The sequence below is a fragment of the Salminus brasiliensis genome, chromosome 20, assembly GCF_030463535.1.
Source record: "Salminus brasiliensis chromosome 20, fSalBra1.hap2, whole genome shotgun sequence".
Classification (NCBI taxonomy): Eukaryota; Metazoa; Chordata; class Actinopteri; order Characiformes; family Bryconidae; genus Salminus; species Salminus brasiliensis.
Window position 1 is genome coordinate 6,360,559 of NC_132897.1, and position 18,776 is coordinate 6,379,334.

Here is an 18,776-nt window from a genome sequence, read left to right on the forward strand (position 1 = left end):
TTTAAATTTGGTATTGTGGATTATTGTGGAATTTGTAGTGGGACCCGGCCGGACCACCCCAGGACCGAAGCAAAGCCCACCTAACATCAAGCTGCTGGTTCAGCAGCCTCACTGTGAGGGGTAAACATGGCCACATGGCTAAGGGGCAGGGCCGCTCAAGGACGTACGGCTGGCACCTCCTAAGGAGAGCACCTGGTTGCATTCCATCCCACGTTGCAGGCGCAGCCCTATAAAACCTCCACCTATTTTATTTATATATATATATATATATATATATATATATATATATATATATATATATATATATATATATATATATATACACACACACACACACACACCTTCAGGGCTGTTTCAGTTATGCTAGACTGTGTTTCTCCTTTGGGCTCTCCCAAATTTTGGGTGGAGGCTGTACATAAGCCTATATTGGTGTTTTGTTTTTTTTTTGCCTCTACCTTTTCACACTTCTAAACTAAGCAATATTTTCCTTTTTAACCTTAAATCGGTACCCCTTTAATCACAGGTACCCCAGTAGAAAGCTCTTCCCCTCCCTACCAGTTAGCCGATGGGCTTTCGGCTACTATAAGGAAGAAAGCTGACTTAGCCGCCACTTCTGACAGAAGTCCCCCACGAGGCGAGATCAGATCAATAGACAAATGTTATAATTTACCAATAACAAAGTTCAATGAAAGTAGCAATCTTGGTGAAGGGGCAGACCTTCTGACCTCTTCGCACCAGCTAATACGAATTGATTTAGTTTAATATTTCACAGCGTCTGTGGACGACTGAAATGTCACTGTTTTGTAATATCCTGAGTAGCTCAGCGAGAAGGAGGGTTGGTTACTATTAACAGGATATGTGTCACAACACAGAACAAATAACAGTACACAGATCAGAGTATGGTATATCAAACCATAACATCACACAGAAAGTACATTAACTAAAATTTTATTGATGTCATACCTATTTTACAGGTAACATTCAAGGTCCAGCTGTTAACTTAGTTTTTTTGTTTTTTCCATGCGGAAGGATATTTTATACACACGTACATAATCCTAAACAAAATACGCTGCCAGGGCTGCCATTTTGTCTTTTGGTTTTTTAGGATTCCCCCGTCCACCAGGGCGCCTCCCTCTGCCCCTCCCTCTGCCTCTGCGAGCCCCACCTCCTCTGTGCATAGGATGCCGCATGGTGGCATGTTTGAGCTCCACCAGGTCCTGGAAGAGTGTGTCGCAGAAAACACAGCCAGTGTGTTGCGTCTCTCCATCAGCCAGCGGCGTGCGGGCCTTGTGGAAGTCCACCATCACCAGCGACGCCTCGCATGCCTCACAGCTGTCCTGGGCCACCTGCACCTTATAGGCATGCTCAAAGAAATGCACCACAACGTTGCACTTGTTGCAGGCCATGCGCCACTTTGGACCAGAGTTTGGGTCGAAGACGAGTACGCCAGTCTCACATTCCACACACTGACCGATCCCGAGAGAGTTAAGGGAGTGTGGGCAAGACGGGTGGGTGCACTCGTTACAGCCCATACCTTGCACAACGGAGACAGAGAGGTGATTTGGGTGGGGGAAAAAGGAGAGTCAGACTTTCAAATTCATCCAATTTATCAGCCATAACATTAAAACCACATTAAGTGAGTAATATTGATTATCTGGTCATAATGGCACCTTGTAATGTATGTACAAAAGTATTGGGACACCCATTCATTCATTATATCTTCTGAAATCAAGGGTATTTAAAGTTTATCCTGCTTTGTAAGGGCTTCATACACATCTAGTTCATGACTGGCATTAGCCATGGTGCCAATAGGTTCATGTTTATCTGCCCCAAAGACTTTGATTCTATAGGCAGTACGTCTCTACAGGGACTAGACAAGCTGTGTGTGTGTGCACATTTGCAAATCTGTCCCCAATGGGTGCAACTTCAAGTATCTGAATGCACGCATTAATAGGGGTTTTCACAAATATGGACTCATATGTATCAAGAGGCCAATAATAGTGGCTGATCTTGATGACTCTGTTTTAGTGGTATCTCTGAAAATATAGCTGGTAATTCTGAAATTATGACAAAAATATTTTTTAAAACATTAAATACATCTTTTTCAAATTTGCTCGGACCCCAGTGCTACAAACATTGTATTATTTTAAGAGGTCATATTTTCTTATATTTATTTTTTTCTACCTGAGGTACACACGCAATTTCACAACAGGTGTGCCCTATTTTGTAAAAAACACAACAAGTACATGTTTGCATACTAAAAATTACACTTTTAATACTTTTTATTTGAAAATTAACAATCACATACAGTTGCAAGAAAAAGTAAGTGAGCTTTTGGAATTAATTTTGATTTCATTAAGATTTTAGAAGCACTGATTACTAAAGAAATGTGGTCTACCTGTTACCTTAGCCACAGCTACAGACTTCCTGCAGTCACAGGAAATGTTAGTGGAGGTGCTAGAAGGGTGGCTAAAAGAAAATGTTAACTGAAGCACCGTTTTGCCAGTTAGCTCCTGGAGAAGACATTAACACAGAGGTTCGCTTACTTTGTTCTAGCCTGCACTGTGGATGGTAACTCAACATGCTCAATATAAGACACGAACAGTACAACTGTTAGTGTGTTATTAGTTTAATTTGACTGTATTTGTGCATAATTGTGACTTGAATAACGATCGGAACACATTTCATTAGTAATAAATGTAGAAGTCCAGGTACTTGGTTTCTTGCAACTGAGATGAGTTGACAAATGATCACTATAAATATATCACTCTTACTTATTATTTCTTTGTCCTGTTTTTTGGTATTTTGCTAGTTTATAAGTTTCATTATCATTGTGGACTCGTGGACTTTGTATCTTTGAAAAAATAAAATAATACAAAATATTAAAAGGAGATTCTAAAAGGTTTCTACTCCTTTTGTATAAACCTGAGGCACTACTTTCAACACATACCTTTCTTCATGTCTCTGAAGGGGGGGTTGCTGAAGCAGTAGGGGCAGAGCGGGTAACTCTTGCCACGAGAGCCAGAGGTCCACAGCACCAGCTCAAACTCGTCCAGAGGACACTTCAGCTCCTTGTATAATTTAATGGCTCCGTTCTGGGGCAGACTGTACGTTTCATCACAGTGTGAACAGTGCAGGCGGCTCGGCTTAGCCTGAGAGAAACATGTAAGGATCTTTATTAAAATATATTTATATATACTTTATATATATTTCTTTTCAGTTCTTATCTCACTCATGTGTGTAAGGTACTTTCAGCTCTTAGAGCTTTTGCTTTTAATCTTTATAGATGATTAAAACACATGAAATAAATGAAACCACAGGCTGGAGAAATAAAAAATCATCTCCAGAGTCTGCATGATTCATGAACAGACAAAATCAGGGTCAACGAGGTCCATTGTGTTCCACTGAGGTTAAATATGACCTATGTCTAACGTCCATCAGCCAGCGTACCATGACTTAATGCCACTTAACGGTCAAATTAAATCTCCAAGCTCTGCTTTAATACACGGAAAGAGGGAGTGAAAGCACTGCTGCAAAATGAATACTTTTGATTAATTCATGATATTCAAAAATACAATTGCTAAATTACTGTCTGTGTCTTTTTTCTGATTAGAGTGGCACTGTATCTGGGGACTTTACGAGACTCGCCCACATAAGCATAACTTTACTTTCCGATGCTGAAGGCCACAACCTGCCGCAAAGAGCGTCATCAGCATGTCTATATCTATGAGTTTCTGCAACTTTAACCATTAGAATGACATCATTGCATTATTATATAAACGGTATAATTCATGCAAACTTTTAGGTCTCACATGAACTGCCTTGACTTTAACTGCAAAAAAAAAAACTATGTCTGAATTACATAGATATATTTTTACAGATAGTTCACAAACTTCAGTTCAAACCATAATGCTTAGTTGAATTCCGAAGTTAGTAAAGAAATCTGACTAATTAAATTAACCCACCCATTTGTAGCTCCCCTTTGCACCAGCAATGCTCCCAACACTAGAAGGGTACGGACTTAACATGTCTCCGTGGACACATGTGAAGCCAGCCACCACCTCCTTTCAAATGGCCACCGATGCGGCATCTGCGGGCATCTATTAACAGACGCACGTGTCGGCCAATATCACTTATCAGTGATGAGAGAGCACAGCCAATTTATGGCCTAATACAAAATATTGAGATTTTAAGCATTTCATTTCCTCAACTGTTATTCTGAGTATTCTGTTCTACTGTTATTCTTCATTTTTGGCATTTTTTTCTTTTTGACATAATTTGCATGTTATTCTTTACATTGTCAAAATGTCATGGTGATCAAATATTTTAACCTTGACTTCCATTCAAAATATTTGTTCCTCTCCTGTAAAGTTGTCATTTTGGAGATAGGAGGTTTTTGCATTTTGAATTTCATTTTTGCATACTTTAACATTATACTTCCTTTGTCACTGCCATCATTTTGAATTCAGTATTTGAAAGAAAGTACAATGGGTCATCTCGCCCTGGTGCTTTCTGTGGTGTAATGGTTATGTGCTTTTTATAAACATTATATATAATTTGTGCATCACAATAATGATCCACATCAGCATTTTTCAATGCAAAGCAGCTCACTTACCCGATTCATAACTCACTCAACACACTTGCTCCCGTTAAGCAGGCCGAATATATTGGCAATAGGGTGCCATTTGTAATCAAACAGATCTGTATGGTGCTTCACATCAATGACACTGGGAGTTGTTGTTCATAATTAACAAGATCACTTTTGTTACCAACAAACAGAGTCCTACTCTGTACACACCTGAATATACTTCATGAACCGATGGCACTTTCCACAGCGTGAGTGAGGCTTCCCAGTAGCAGCGATTGGTGAGAAGGACACCTCCATCAGTTCATCCATACCTGAACAACACATTAAGGATTGTTATGGATTGTTATATAATTATTAACTATTCTATATTAGCCATTAACATTACACCTTTAATTACACTATATGGACAAAAATATTGGGACCCCTGCTTATTTGCTTATTCGTGCCAAGTGGTTCATGTTTATCTGCTCTAGAAAGTCCTATTCTATTGGTACTTCTCTACAGGGACTACAGGGACTAAATGTTCGTGAGCATTTTTAAATCTGCGTAGTAATGGGTGCAACTTAAAACAGCTGAATGTATTTATTAGAAGGGGTGACCGCAAACATTTGGACATAGAGTGTGTGTAAATCAAATCAGTGCAAACTGCATTGAAGCCTAAAGTAATGTATTCTATCTATCCATTTTGAGACCTAAGTGCAGTTTTAGACACTTACCAGCAATGGAGTCTACGAAGTAGTGAAACTTCCTCTTAAAAATATCTAGTGTGTGCTGGAGAACCTGGTTGAAGTTTGCTTTTCCCAGAGCAATAAGATTCAGCTGCTTCTCCACTGCACTACGAATGGTGGGCAACACCAACTCCACATCTAATGTACAGGAGCAACAAAAACACACACACACACACACACAAACAAAGGAAGACTTAATTTTGCTTAATTTAGACTGAACGAACAAAAGAAACAAGAGAATAACCCTGACAATTTCTTCCCGCTCACCTATCTTGTAGTAGCCGTGAACCAGGACAATACCCAGATTGGTGGGCTTCAATTTGCGCCCATTTTCCACCGTTACATAATTTCTTTGACAGATGTTATTGATGTGGACAGGGATGCTAGCATCAGTACCTTAGGGGGAAAAATTTAATAATTGTCATAGTACATTAAAATACCCTGCACCCTACATATGTATTAAAACATCACGTTAGACATATAAAGATAATAAAAAAAATATAATTTGTTTATCATTTTCCTTCAAAACAACAATATATTGGTTTTTTTTTACTTTAAAACAGCATTTAAAATCATTGTGATGCTCCACTGAGGGAGAACAGTGTCTTTATCAATGTTACTCCGGTTGTGAGGTTGGGCCTTCATGTATTGCATCAATGCGCCTTAGGTGCCCATGCCTCTGCAGCTGGTTTACCGGTTGGCCTATCTGACCACTGCATACCATTAAAACCCCCATAAAACCGGCCTGACGTTTACTGTTGAAGATGTCCTGACCCAGTCGTCCTTATGCTTGCCCATTTTTTCCTGCTTTTAACACATCACCTTCAGGAACTGACTATTAACTTGCTACCTAATAAATTCACCCCTTGACAGATGCCCCTGTAGATGAATATAATCAACTAATTAAAAGTTTTAACTTCATCTGTCAGTAGTACTAATGATATGGCAGATCGGTGCATGTCTTGACAATGGCTCACATTTGTTTCACAACAAATGTCTCTTACCAATGCCATGTTTCTCCATAAGTGTGATGAGCTCAGCCTCAGTGAGGTAATCAGGAGGGCTAGTCTGTTTCTCCAGCAGTTTGACCTCATCAACAGTAAATGCATCTCCTTTCTCACAGGTCGGCAAAGCCTCCTCCAGCGGGATACCCTGCCACGGCATGACATCAGTAAAACCTAGAGGGAGATCACATTAAACATTAGAAAGAGGCAAATGTACAGAGGTCAGCCTTTCCCGAACACTCCTTTGAGTCCATCCTGGTCTATAGACCTTAATATATAGATATATATGTTTAATATATATTTTAATTACATTATAGAAAAACTGACAGAAATCACTATGTAGATCTCTATGTAATTAATTATGCAAGTGTGCAATTACTTATTAACAATCATGCATTGTAAAGGGGTAAATTACAAAGAGGATCATTCTAACTGACCAATGTATCACTGGCCACTACACTATATGTGCTGCTGTGCTAACATAATGCTGAAATGCTTATTCAAATTATATATAAACTGTAAAGATGGCATTAGATGACCAAGGCCATCAGGTCTTAACTGCACATCCTGAAGGCGTACATACCAGCTGAGATTAGAGTCTTGCCAGTGCAGGAGAAGCCCTCCGTGCCAATTCTAAATGAGATGGTAGTCTGCAAGTACTTGCAGTCATGGCTGACCGTGGCAATAAAGTGACGTGTGATGTACTCATACAGACGCCAACCCTCACTGCCTGCACACAGAGGAAGAGAAACTACAGTCAAACTTAGTTTAACAATCTTAAAAGATTTCAGTAAACCAGAAATTTGGAAGTCCATCACATTTTTTATGGTTACTTTTTAATTAAATAAGATAAATGGCAAATTGGAGTTTATCAAAGTGTTTTCCTTAATATTGTTGTTTATAGCTTCTTCAGTTATGCTGAAACTACAAAAGTGAAAATGCCTAAAGGAATAATAAATGACTATGCAAACAAAAGCTTTTTTAAAATCCAGAAAATTACAAAACCTGGCTTATTAGGGTTACTATCATTAACGAAAAGCACAACTTTCAAAAAACTAAACTAAAGATGCAAACTAAATCAAAACATTAACAAAAAACAAAGAATTACCAATAAACCACTAAGGTGGATAGATTTTTGTTGTGGCAAACAGAAACTTAAAATTACAAGCATGAAGATGTGTGTACCATTATAATTAATCTACAGTGTATAAAAATGTTTTTAAACAACTTTCAAAGCTTACATTATTAAACTAAGCAAAAACATCAAAAACAACACCAAAAATATCGCCATGCTCCAGGTTTAATTATTACTCTGCGTTCTGGTAAACATTAACAACATTAGTGACATTTTTAATCAAAATCTGCATGTACTCCAGTTCAACTATTTCTTTTTTTTATTGGTTGCCTTGTTACAAATGACAGATGATGAGCAGAGTTTTTCAGCTGGAGTTAAACATTCTTAAACTGGATGGAGTGGAAAGGGCAGTAGCTTTAGCCATTGACACTACCGGAAGGTGTTTAAAGCTACCATTTACGCTTCCATTTAATCTACAATAGCTAAAACTGTTCAAACACACTGTTATATATATTTAATAGTGAAAAGCTGAACAGTATGCTGCCATTTATCATTTTCAGAAAGAATGAAAACTGGAATAGTCCAGTCATATGTTAAGAAAATCAGAAATCGTAATTGGCGAAGAGTAATGCAATCAATGCACTTGTACTTAAAACTAACAAACTTTAAATCTTAAATTAAAAAAAAAAAAAAAATTCAAAAGAGAATAAAACTAAAAAAGTAATTCAGGTTTAAAAACTACAGTAATCCTAGGTCTTACCCAGCTCGCTCTCTGAGGCCGACCTCATGGGGGTGATTGGCGGGTGGTCTCCTGCATCTGCTCCTTTCCTTGGTCGGTTAATCCCTTCAGCCAACAGAGTCTTTACCTGTTTTTAACACACACAAGTGCAAACACATAAATAAATAAGGCCACAACTACCAAACTTTAACTTAATTCACAAGGTAAATAAACATTAATTCAAATTAAATAAAATCAATTTGAAAATAATGTTACATTTAAATCCTTATTAAAAACTTATTAAAGTTATAATTATAACTAATTATAACTTTAACTACGGTTATAGTTATAGTAAATATATAACTACAGTAAAGATAATATATAATACGGCAAGGATGATGAGGCTCACCGTCTCAGCCCAGTGGGAGTTGTTGGCCTGCTGCCTAAGCGTCCCCTTGAGGTCAAAGTTCTCTGGGTAGTGTGTGGTCTCTGTGCGAGGGTAGCTGATATACCCCTGGGTGTACAAGCGCTCTGCTATCTGCATGGTATGCTGAGGTCCCATTCCTAAAGGCAAATGCATTTGTTATATTATATCTTTGACAATGTAGATTTAATTATTAAAGACACCAAAAGCTGTTTTATATGTTTTTAATATGTCAAATATTTTGGGAACAACTGGAAGTTATTCAGTTCTAATTCCTCAATAGCTATGTGAATAAACAGTACTTTGACCATGACCTACCCAAAGCAGAACTGGCCACTCGTAACATCTCCACCGTATTCAAGGCAAGAGGTCTCTGCTTGGCTTTCTCCTTCTTACTGACTGACTCAACCTGCGGGATAGACAGTGAACAGTGGTCTCAGTGCAATCGTGCAAATACTTCAACTGATAGACTTAATATATGTAAGGGGTTAAATATATTGTTTCAGATTAATGTTCCCTGACATTTGAAAATTGTTAATTTAGTCTGGATAAATGCGCCCATGATACATTATATGGACAAAAGTATTGGGACACATCTCTTAATCATTGAATTCAGGTATATAATTCAGTCTCATACTGTCCATATAGTGTATGTTTAATAACTTAAAAATTATTCATAACACACGAGAGATAAGAAGGGCCTTCAGGACACACCAGGGCTTCTCTGGCTGTCTTGGTCATGTTGACAAACATCTGAACAATTTCTCGATCAAACACCCGCACACGGTCCCAGTCCAAAGTGATCGGACTCTCTTTCCCTTTGAACACCTGCATTTCAAACACAAAAAATGGACAGAATGAATGGATGACTCAAATTAAGACTTTAAGTCGCATTAGTAACTGTAATTTTAGAACCACAATAACTAGATTAAACAAAGGAACTGTAAAATTGTAAAATCTGTAAACTGTAAAATCCAAAAACTGTGAAATTACACTCCATGCTTAACCCCTTAAACAGCCTATAGAAACTTTATTACCAAGAAAATAGCCCCACTAGTTCGTACAGAAGTCCCTGTAGTTACTGAATAACACACCTAAGTGTGTAATAAGCCTTTCTCCATTAAGGGGTTAAGGTAGTAATTGGGCTGAATGACTGTGGAATTTATATGGAATTTATATGGAATGTGACTGCAGTAGCTCAAATACTTTTTCTAGGTGCTAAAACATCTGGAAGCTGACCTTGGCCTGGATTACCCAGTAGGTCTCAGGTTTGAAAGACTGGATCTTGTCATGGCGCTCCACGCAAAAACCCAGAGTTGGTGTCTGGCATGGGCCAAATGAGATGAGAGAAGAGTCCAGATTTCCGTATTTTCCCTGGAAGTACTTTGTCTGGAATCTGAAGAACACAGCTCATTTAAAATGTGCATATAGAAACCACATATTTGACAAAACAGCAAAACTTAATATCAGCTGCCAATTAACCCTCCCCCTAGCACTACCAATGCTCCCAACACTAGGAGGGTAAGGACTTGGGTGATGTCTTCTCCAATACATGCAAAGAGAGCTACCACCTCTTTTTGATGCAACATGCTTGTGCTCTCTCTGATTCCATCCGCTGATGGCAAAGCAGCATGGCTGGGGTGTGAACTTGTGACACCTGGGCCATAGTGGTGGAGCATTAGACTGCTGAGCCACTCAGAGCCCCAGTGTCAGCTTTTCTAAGCTCATCAGTGGAACGACCAACATAATAATAGTTCTAAATTTAACTAACACTGACAGTCTGAAGCGTTACATACCTTGTAAAAGCACAGCCAATCCGGAGATCCAGCTCCTGCCGAGCATCCACAGACAGGGCTTCGTTCTTATTGGGCTCTCCAAGTCGGTTCATTGCATTCCAAATGTCCGTGTCTGTGATGGAGCTGAACTTGGCCCGGTAAACAGTTCGCTCATTACCGTACAACTTATTCATCACCGGCTGAATGGCATCCAAGACCTAAATCAAATTGAACAAAGACAAGTTATATTAAAAATATAATTTATACCAATATAGTCGATCACCCAAGACACATTTTGTGTTCAAAGTTTGCTTCTTTAGTTCCGTACTGTACCAGCCAGAACATTTCTCAAACTGTGTTGAACCATTACATAAATATACATAAAATTATAAAAGATAATCTCAAATATATTTGCTTATGTGATTGACAGTGAATAAACAAATAATATGATCATCAGAAAAAAGGAGAAGAACAAAAGCATGTTTCATTGTTTACAGTCATCTCCAACCCTAGAGCGCTACCATCTCCTGGAGAACTCCAATCCAAATCAAACATACCCCATTCAGCCAATTAAGGACTTCTGAAGACATTAATTAGTTGGGTCAGGAGGGGTGAATTAGGGTTGGATCTAAAGTCTGCAGGAAGGTAGCTCTCCAGGACCGTGTGATGAGTTAGACATACAGTCTTATGTCAAATGTTGGGCAACGATGGTCAATTTTTTATTTAGTTTTTTTTATTATTATAAATAGGTTTACAGCCTCTACAGAGCCCCATTCAACATAACAGTGTGACATGTCTCTGTCATGCCCTTGTGTTTTCTTTTCCTGGTCTCTGTGTCTGTGTTTTGTTTTCCTCATGTGATCTTCAGCACATGGCTCCGTTTTGTGTTCCTGTCTCCACCTTAGCCTCGCCTAGTCATTAGCGCTCCCACCTGTGTCACCTTTGTAGCCCTGTCCTCTTATAAGCCTGTACATTTTAACTAACATGATGCAAATGGTAACAAGCTTCCATTCTGCGTTAGCTCCCCTAATAGTGCCAGTACAGACGTAATAAACAAGCTTTGGACACTAAACTTGTCTTGGTTGATAAACTACATTAGAATTTAGGTGAAAATGATGTACATGTGATGTAATGTTTTGTTCAAATGTGTGCTTTATTATGATCTCAGGTTTACCTCAAAACAAATGTTCTCCCCTTCTTTGTCACAATCCAGCCACAATACGACATAGTCACAACCTTTGGCTTCAACCTGTAATAGCGGTAATATTGATATTAGGATGAATAGCAGGCATTTTTTTATATGTTAACAAACGGGATTTTTTAAAAGAACATCTCAAAAGAGGTTGCTTTTATGGCATGCTTCTACATAAGGATTCTACCAAGGCACAGTGGTGATACCTGTAGGAATTTGACCATGCTGAGTTTAGGGTTGGCCTCTTTCTTCTCAGTTGGTGCTTTGCTGAACAGTTCGGCTGGATCCACTTTGTCCCAGTTATTGTATTTTCCTGTTAAAGTACAGGGAGCAAATCATAGCCATGCACACATTGTGAGATTAGTCTGTATACTGTATTTATTGACTGTAAACCTGAGGTCTATACAAAAAAAACTTCAATACTCTACCATAAACTCTTTAAACGGTTGTAAAGCCTCAGGATGCAAATTCTGTATTTTAGTTGATTTAAAAGGATGGGTACTATATGTGTGCAGATGTAAGATGCGGAGTGCTGGAGATGAAAGACTTGCCAGTGAAATCCAGACTCATGACATGACCACACACGGACGTCATCTTAAAGCGTACACTTTGGCCCATGAAGCTTCCTGTATACTCATGGACAGAGCACGCTCCATTCAGACCTTTGCGGCTGGAACAGCTACCTGTCAGCAAAGAGAAGGTTCAGAGGAGGTCATGAGTTCAAATACAATTTAACTGCCAAAGCATGAACTTATTTACTTAAATTGGCCACTTTCTTATGTATGAAAATAATAAAAATTACATACACACTGTATGTCTAAATGAATGCACTCAGCTACTTTAAGTAGCACCCATGGCTGATATAAATGTGCAAAAGCACACAACTAGCTTGTTAAGTCCCTGTGGAGAAGTACTGACAATAGAATAGGACTCTCTGGAGCAGATAAACATAAACCTATTGGCGCTATGCCACCAGACATGGGCTGTAGTAAACAGCATTTTTTAAATTATTATTATTATTTGAGAAAATGTATTTTGCTCTGCACTTTTGCTTTATTACTCATAAACAATGAAATATCTCGCAATACTTTAACCATCATTTCAGTTAAATTAAAATACTATTTAAAAAAGGATGGAACTGGTGTCTCTATCACCTTAACGGCTGCAATAAAATCCTGCAAATGACCACAGAACACCACAGAGCAGCCCACCATGCAGCAGACAGACAGTAAAGAAGTGAATGACTGGGTGAATGAATGAAAGTGCAGCAGGAGGACCAGGAGGAAACTCATTAAGCACCCTCCCCTTCCATTCACATTTCATCTACCCCCACTTTGCTCACTCACTCTACTCTAACTCTAAACTCAAGAGGTGAATGAGGATGACCGGTGGCTACTGGTTGTCCGGTGATTGCCATGTGTCACTCAAGGTCGTGCTTTCATTTGCACATGAGGGACAATTGAGTGGGAGCCTGAATAATGAGTATAGGACTGACTGTGACGTGATGTGAACTTCCTTGCCCCCCCTTCGATGGCCATGGGGTAACCGTGTAACCCCATAGGCTGCCACTACTCAGCCTGGGTAAATAAATACGCTCCCAGGAGAACGACATCTCACCAGCTTCCTCATCCCGCTGTCTGCACATCACCGGTTCCACCACTATCTTCTGCTACACTACCAAACAGCATGCAACAGCTACAGGTAAAAGTATTAAATTTAGCTTAGTTTTGGCAGATAAATAATGTAAAAATGTAAGTTAAGGTAAAGTTAAATATTGTCGTATTAATAACACTACAATAATACAAAATTCTATAATATTTTTCTCTCTCAGCTCCTGGGTCTTCTCACCCTGACTCTTCTGGTGGTAAACCCAAGCCAGTGCAATCCCATCGGGGAACAGTGCGCACTGGAGCCAGGCTTTTCTTCAATCAGTATTGTCAATCTGGACAGCCTGGAGAAATATGATGTTGAAGTTACCAACCAGCCCAACCGACTCAACGAGCGCAGCCTGGCTGCATGGGAATACGTGTGAGTACCACAATCAGAATCTGACTTTATCAGCTGTAATATCGTTTGGATGTATCTGTTTTGAAATATAGTAGGGACTCAGTGTTCACACACAACCAACTTTTTTGATACTTTTCTTTTACTAATTAATCTTATTTGTCTTTTAGTATATCTTATCTTATATCCAATGCCTAGGAGCATCAATTAATAGTCAGTAACTAGAAGAAATAATTAATATCTGGTGTTGTGATAATACTGGTATATTGCTTCCTATTGCAATTACTATATTTCTGAAAATGACGAGTATTCAACCCCCTTTAAAAGTAATTTGATTTGGCTGGTTTATAATTTACACTTATACTCATTGTTTAAGACAGGCATATTTTAATGGATCAGTATCGGCTATATTTATTACAATCCAGCTCCAGCTCTTTATTTAAATCTGGTGTCCTCATGACTCCATTAAAGGACATTATTGCCAGCTGGCAGCAGTAAGGATTAAACAGAAACCCAAACCATAGCACATTCACCTGCGATTTTCCTTTAGTTATGGCTTCTTTCTAGCTGTTCTCCATAGACGCCAGATGTTCAGGGCTTTTGAGATCACGGACTGGTGCACCAGTAACATCAGCCTCAGCTACTGAACTCTGCAGCTCCTGCAAAGTGACTGCTGGCCTTTTTGTGACTTCCCTCACAAGTCCTCTTCTTTAGGGAAGAGGCAAACGTAAGAGAAGGGGCATGTGATTGTACCTCTAAATTCCTCTGATTGCTGTTTGATCCTCTTTTGGTTCAGTCTTCCTTAAGACGCACAGTCTTATCAATGGTGCCTATATTTTTTTATTTTTGTTTTAATCCAGAAAATAATTCACATGGAGAAGCTGATTATGTTCTTGCTGGGGCAACCTTGGATTCTCCACAGCAGTCTTTTGTAGTTTTTAGGGGGTTGGATGGTTTTACGCACTTTATGTCTTAGTTTGATCACTTTGGTTGGGTCACCTAGATTCATCCAAACAAAAAATCATTAAACTCATATAGAAACTCTTATCTGGAATTGTGATGGTCAGGATGCTCACAGTGCACCATAAAATGCACTGAACAAGCCAGCTAACAGTAACCTAGCCTATATTTGTTATTACAGTTGTCTGTTTTGGCAGTATGGTAAAGCATGGCTATCATAATGCTAGCCATTGGCAGTCAAGGCCCTGAGAGATTTGACCTTACTTTCTCTTGAGTGGGTAGATGCCACTTTCATTCCCAGTGCAGTGCTAGCTGTCTGAAGAGACGTGTGTCGGTCTTCACCCTCCCTGCGTTGGGAGCATTGCATGTGAGGGGAGGATATGTCGGGTAATTGGGAAGAATATGGGTAAAAAAGCTTAATATATTATAGATAGCATAATTAATGTTATTTAATCATTATGGCAGTAAGAAACTAAAGGTTTTAGAACAAGAGTATAAATATCTGACTGTTTCTTCTTTGTTTTCATTCCTTTTCGAATTACAGGGAAGTGAATAAAGACGTGACCCGGGTGCCACAGGTCATCTATGAAGCCAGATGCCTTACAACTCACTCCTGTAACGGAGTGAACAGCGCTTACAGCGTTGAAAGCGTCCCCCTCACATTCAAAATGCCCGTGCTTCGGAAGCACCCAGGATGCCCGTTCTACTCCATTGAATTCGAGTCCGTTACCATGGCCTGTATATGTGCAACATCCCGAAGGACCTAATAACACTGCATGTAATTATTATTACTTAATTACTATTAGGTATTTTTGTTGCTGTTCATCTCCACTGCACCAACAACTAGCTGGTTCAGATCTTCCTATTTATTTTACAATCATCATCATGCAGACTGCTTTTGTCATATTAGTGATATCCTGCTGAAAGCCTCAAAATAAAATGTTGAAAAAATGTTTAATAAAAATGTTTATTACAAAATGCTACAAAATGTTTTTTTTTTTTTTTACTTTTCTACCATTAAATATTATCTAGACTACCTACATATTACTAGAATACAGTGGCAAAAATGTCCTTCTTACCCATAATGTGAATGAGTTTATCGCAAATATCAGATCTTTGTCACTTACATGGTTCCATGTCTGATTCATCTGATTCATGGCCACTTATCCTAAATGAGGCTAAATGAACCTTTTTCTGTGCCAAAACTGGCACAGCTGAGGAGCTCCTAAGCCTAACCCGACCCCTAATACAACCCTGGGTATATATATATATATATATATATATATATATATATATATATATATATATATATATACACATACATACACACGTACATATGATAGGGATTAGAGGGATTTATTGATCCCTCCCGTAATCCAGCGTTACATGGTACCCTCTGCAATAACTGTTTTATTTATATACCAATCAGCCATAACATTAAAATGCCTAATATTGTGTCAGTCCTCCTCATGCTGCCAAAGCAGCTCTGACCCATTGAGGAATTTGACTCCACAACACCTCTGAAGGTGTCCTGTGGTATCTGCTGATACTTTTATTCCTGTAAGTTGTGAAGTAGGGACTCCATGAGCATCAACGAGCCTTGATAAATTTTGTGATAACAATAAGTGCCCGTGACCCATGTTGTCAGTTCACCGGTTGTGCTTTCTTGGAGTACTTTTGCTAGGTACTGACCACTGCATACCAGGAACACCTCACAATAACTACCTGATATTCTCACCCAGTCGTCCAGCAATCCTTTAATCCTTGTCAAAATGCCTCAGATTCTTATGCTTGTCCATCTGTCCTGCTTTTAACACCACATCACCTTCAAGAACTGACTGTTTCCTCGCTGTCTAATATCTCCACCCATTGACAGGTGCCATCAGAACCAGATCAGATTGTCAGTCATGTCAGTAGTCACCAGTCAGGAGTTTTGATGTCATGGCTGATGAGTGTGTAAACCAAAAAAGAGTAGCAACATCCCGAAGGACCTAATAACACTACATGTAATTATTATTACTTAATTACTATTAGGTATTTTTGTTGCTGTTCATGTCCACTGCACCAACAACTAGCTGGTTCAGATCTTCCTATTTATTTTACAATCATCATCATGCAGACTGCTTTTGTCATTTTAGTGATATCCTGCTGAAAGCCTGAAAATAAAATGTTGAAAAAATGTTTTGTGAAAATGTTTATTACAAAATGCTACAAAATGTTCTTTTTTTTTTACTTTTCTACCATTAAATATTATCTAGACTACCTACATATTACTAGAAAATATCTCCACCCATTGACAGGTGCCATCAGAACCAGATCAGATTGTCAGTCATGTCACCAGTCAGGAGTTTTGATGTCATGTCTGATGAGTGTGTAAACCAAAAAAGAGTAGCGACTTTATTTTTAGTGTTTAATCCGACACTAGACTTATTCTGGTCTGGTCTAAGTCTGATAACAGTTTTTTTTTAAAAAAAGAAAGAAAGTCCTGCTTTATTCTGTTTAAATTTAATGTTGAAATCTAATAAATCTAAAGTTTTGGGGTCCAAAACCACATACTTACACTGCACTCTAATAAAGGCATATTTAATAATAGTGGGATACCTTTGTTATACTAGCTATATATTTGATCACTGTGCCAATTTGCGGATTGGGACGCAGCCCAAGTCAGGACCAAGTCCACACTCGAGAACTACAACTCTAGCACTACTAACAGATCAAGACGTTCATGTAAATGTTATTAACAGAAGATTATCATATAGTAGATCCAACATTTTGGCTAGCTGGCTACTTTTAAGGCAAACCTAACAGAAACTGTGAAGGGAGCCTATCTAGGCAAGTTATACACCTGGTAGTGAGACTGCAGAGCGAGCCGCCGCTTCCTTTTCCAGCATCTTTAAGCTCAAGCCTCACGTTTTGTAAACTAAATGCTGAACTAGTGTATAATGTATGTGTCTTCTTTGTTCACCCACCTTTGGAAAGGATCTTAGCAATTGACTGAGCCAAGGACGGCTTCTCAGCCACCATCAGCACAGTCCTCATCTCTGTGTGCGGCTGTTGTTCCTGCTCGATTTTTCTCACAAAAACATGCAACGAAAAACAAATATAAAGTATTATAACTATATTTTCCCCCAAAATAATAAAATTAACTAATTTAGCAGAAAAAACATTTTGCTACAGAAGTGCGAGAGTGAGTGAAAGCAATCTAGTAAGTCTCGAGCGTGACTTTCAACATCCGGGTTACGACTTTACAAAATAAAGGTTTTAGATATTTTAGATGTTTTAGATATTTTAGATATTTTAAGAGGCGTTTTGTTTGTTTATTTGTCTCTTATTTTTATTACACTTAATAATTGCATTGCAGGAAGGCATGTATGAATTATAAATCATAATAAATACATAAATACATATTAAATTAAAATTAATCTTTACATTTCTTTTTTTCCTCTTCTTCTTCTTCTTATTATTATTTTTATTTTTATTATTTTATGGCTACTTTATTGTCAGAATAAACACATGTGGACTACTGCCAGGGACTGAAGGGTAGGGGTGGGAATGTACACTAAATGTACAAAGGTATTGGGACACCTGCTCATTCATTGTTTCTTCCAAAATCAAGGGCGGTCAAGCTACTTTAAGTTGCACCCATTGCTGACACAGATGCACAAATGCACACACAGCTTGTCTAGTCTAGAGAAGTACTGCCAATAGAATAGGACTCTCAGTAGCAGATGAACATGAATCTACTGGCATGCTGCCTAATGCCAGGCACCCCTATAGAGGGGTATAAAGCCCCCCAGCATTGAGCTGTGGAGCAGTGGAAGAGCTGTGTTCTCTGGAATGATAGATGGTGCTCCATCCAATACTTTTGGGACGAGTTGGGGAGTTGGGGATGATGAGGTGGGGTAGCAATAATCCAATGTCCTGACCTTATTAATGCTCTCGTCGCTAATTGCAATCAAATCCTCACAACAATGCTTAAAGGTCTAGTGCAGGACAGGAGAGATAGTTACAAAAGCAGGATAAACTCTTTTTAAATGCCCTTGATTTCAGAAGAATCAATGAATGAGCTGGTGTCTCAATACTTTATCCATAAATAGTGTAATTTATGATGTATCAGAGGCAGATTTCTATGGTCAGTCATTTCAGCCCTTTCAGAAATCAGACGTTATATGATATTAAGCCTTTCTGCATAAACTGACCTTAATCATCTCTGTGCAGAGGAACTGAAAAAACTGAAGGAATGAACTGAATGAATGGATTGAGGTACTTGGCCATGAATGTAGATCAGTATTAGATACATTTCCATCA

At 38.6% G+C, this 18,776-nt stretch overlaps 2 protein-coding genes across 2 annotated transcripts; one reads left to right on the forward strand and one right to left on the reverse strand.

The window, feature by feature from the left end:
- Nucleotides 1-932: 932 nt before the first annotated feature.
- On the reverse strand, nt 933-17,672 carry top3b (DNA topoisomerase III beta). The gene is made up of 17 exons (XM_072664527.1): nt 17,438-17,672; nt 12,056-12,187; nt 11,711-11,817; nt 11,487-11,561; nt 10,334-10,530; nt 9,777-9,933; nt 9,252-9,365; nt 8,856-8,946; nt 8,523-8,677; nt 8,156-8,261; nt 6,904-7,050; nt 6,321-6,494; nt 5,584-5,712; nt 5,305-5,454; nt 4,799-4,899; nt 2,951-3,152; nt 933-1,534 (listed from the first exon to the last, which is right to left on the reverse strand). The coding sequence occupies exons 1-17, from the start codon at nt 17,505-17,507 to the stop codon at nt 1,056-1,058; spliced, it is 2,586 nt and encodes an 861-aa protein (XP_072520628.1). The 5' UTR covers nt 17,508-17,672; the 3' UTR covers nt 933-1,055.
- On the forward strand, nt 13,191-15,235 carry LOC140542213 (interleukin-25). Its single transcript, XM_072665099.1, has 3 exons — nt 13,191-13,205; nt 13,336-13,532; nt 15,013-15,235. Exons 1-3 carry the CDS (start codon nt 13,191-13,193, stop codon nt 15,233-15,235), a joined length of 435 nt encoding a protein of 144 aa, XP_072521200.1.
- Nucleotides 17,673-18,776: the final 1,104 nt, after the last annotated feature.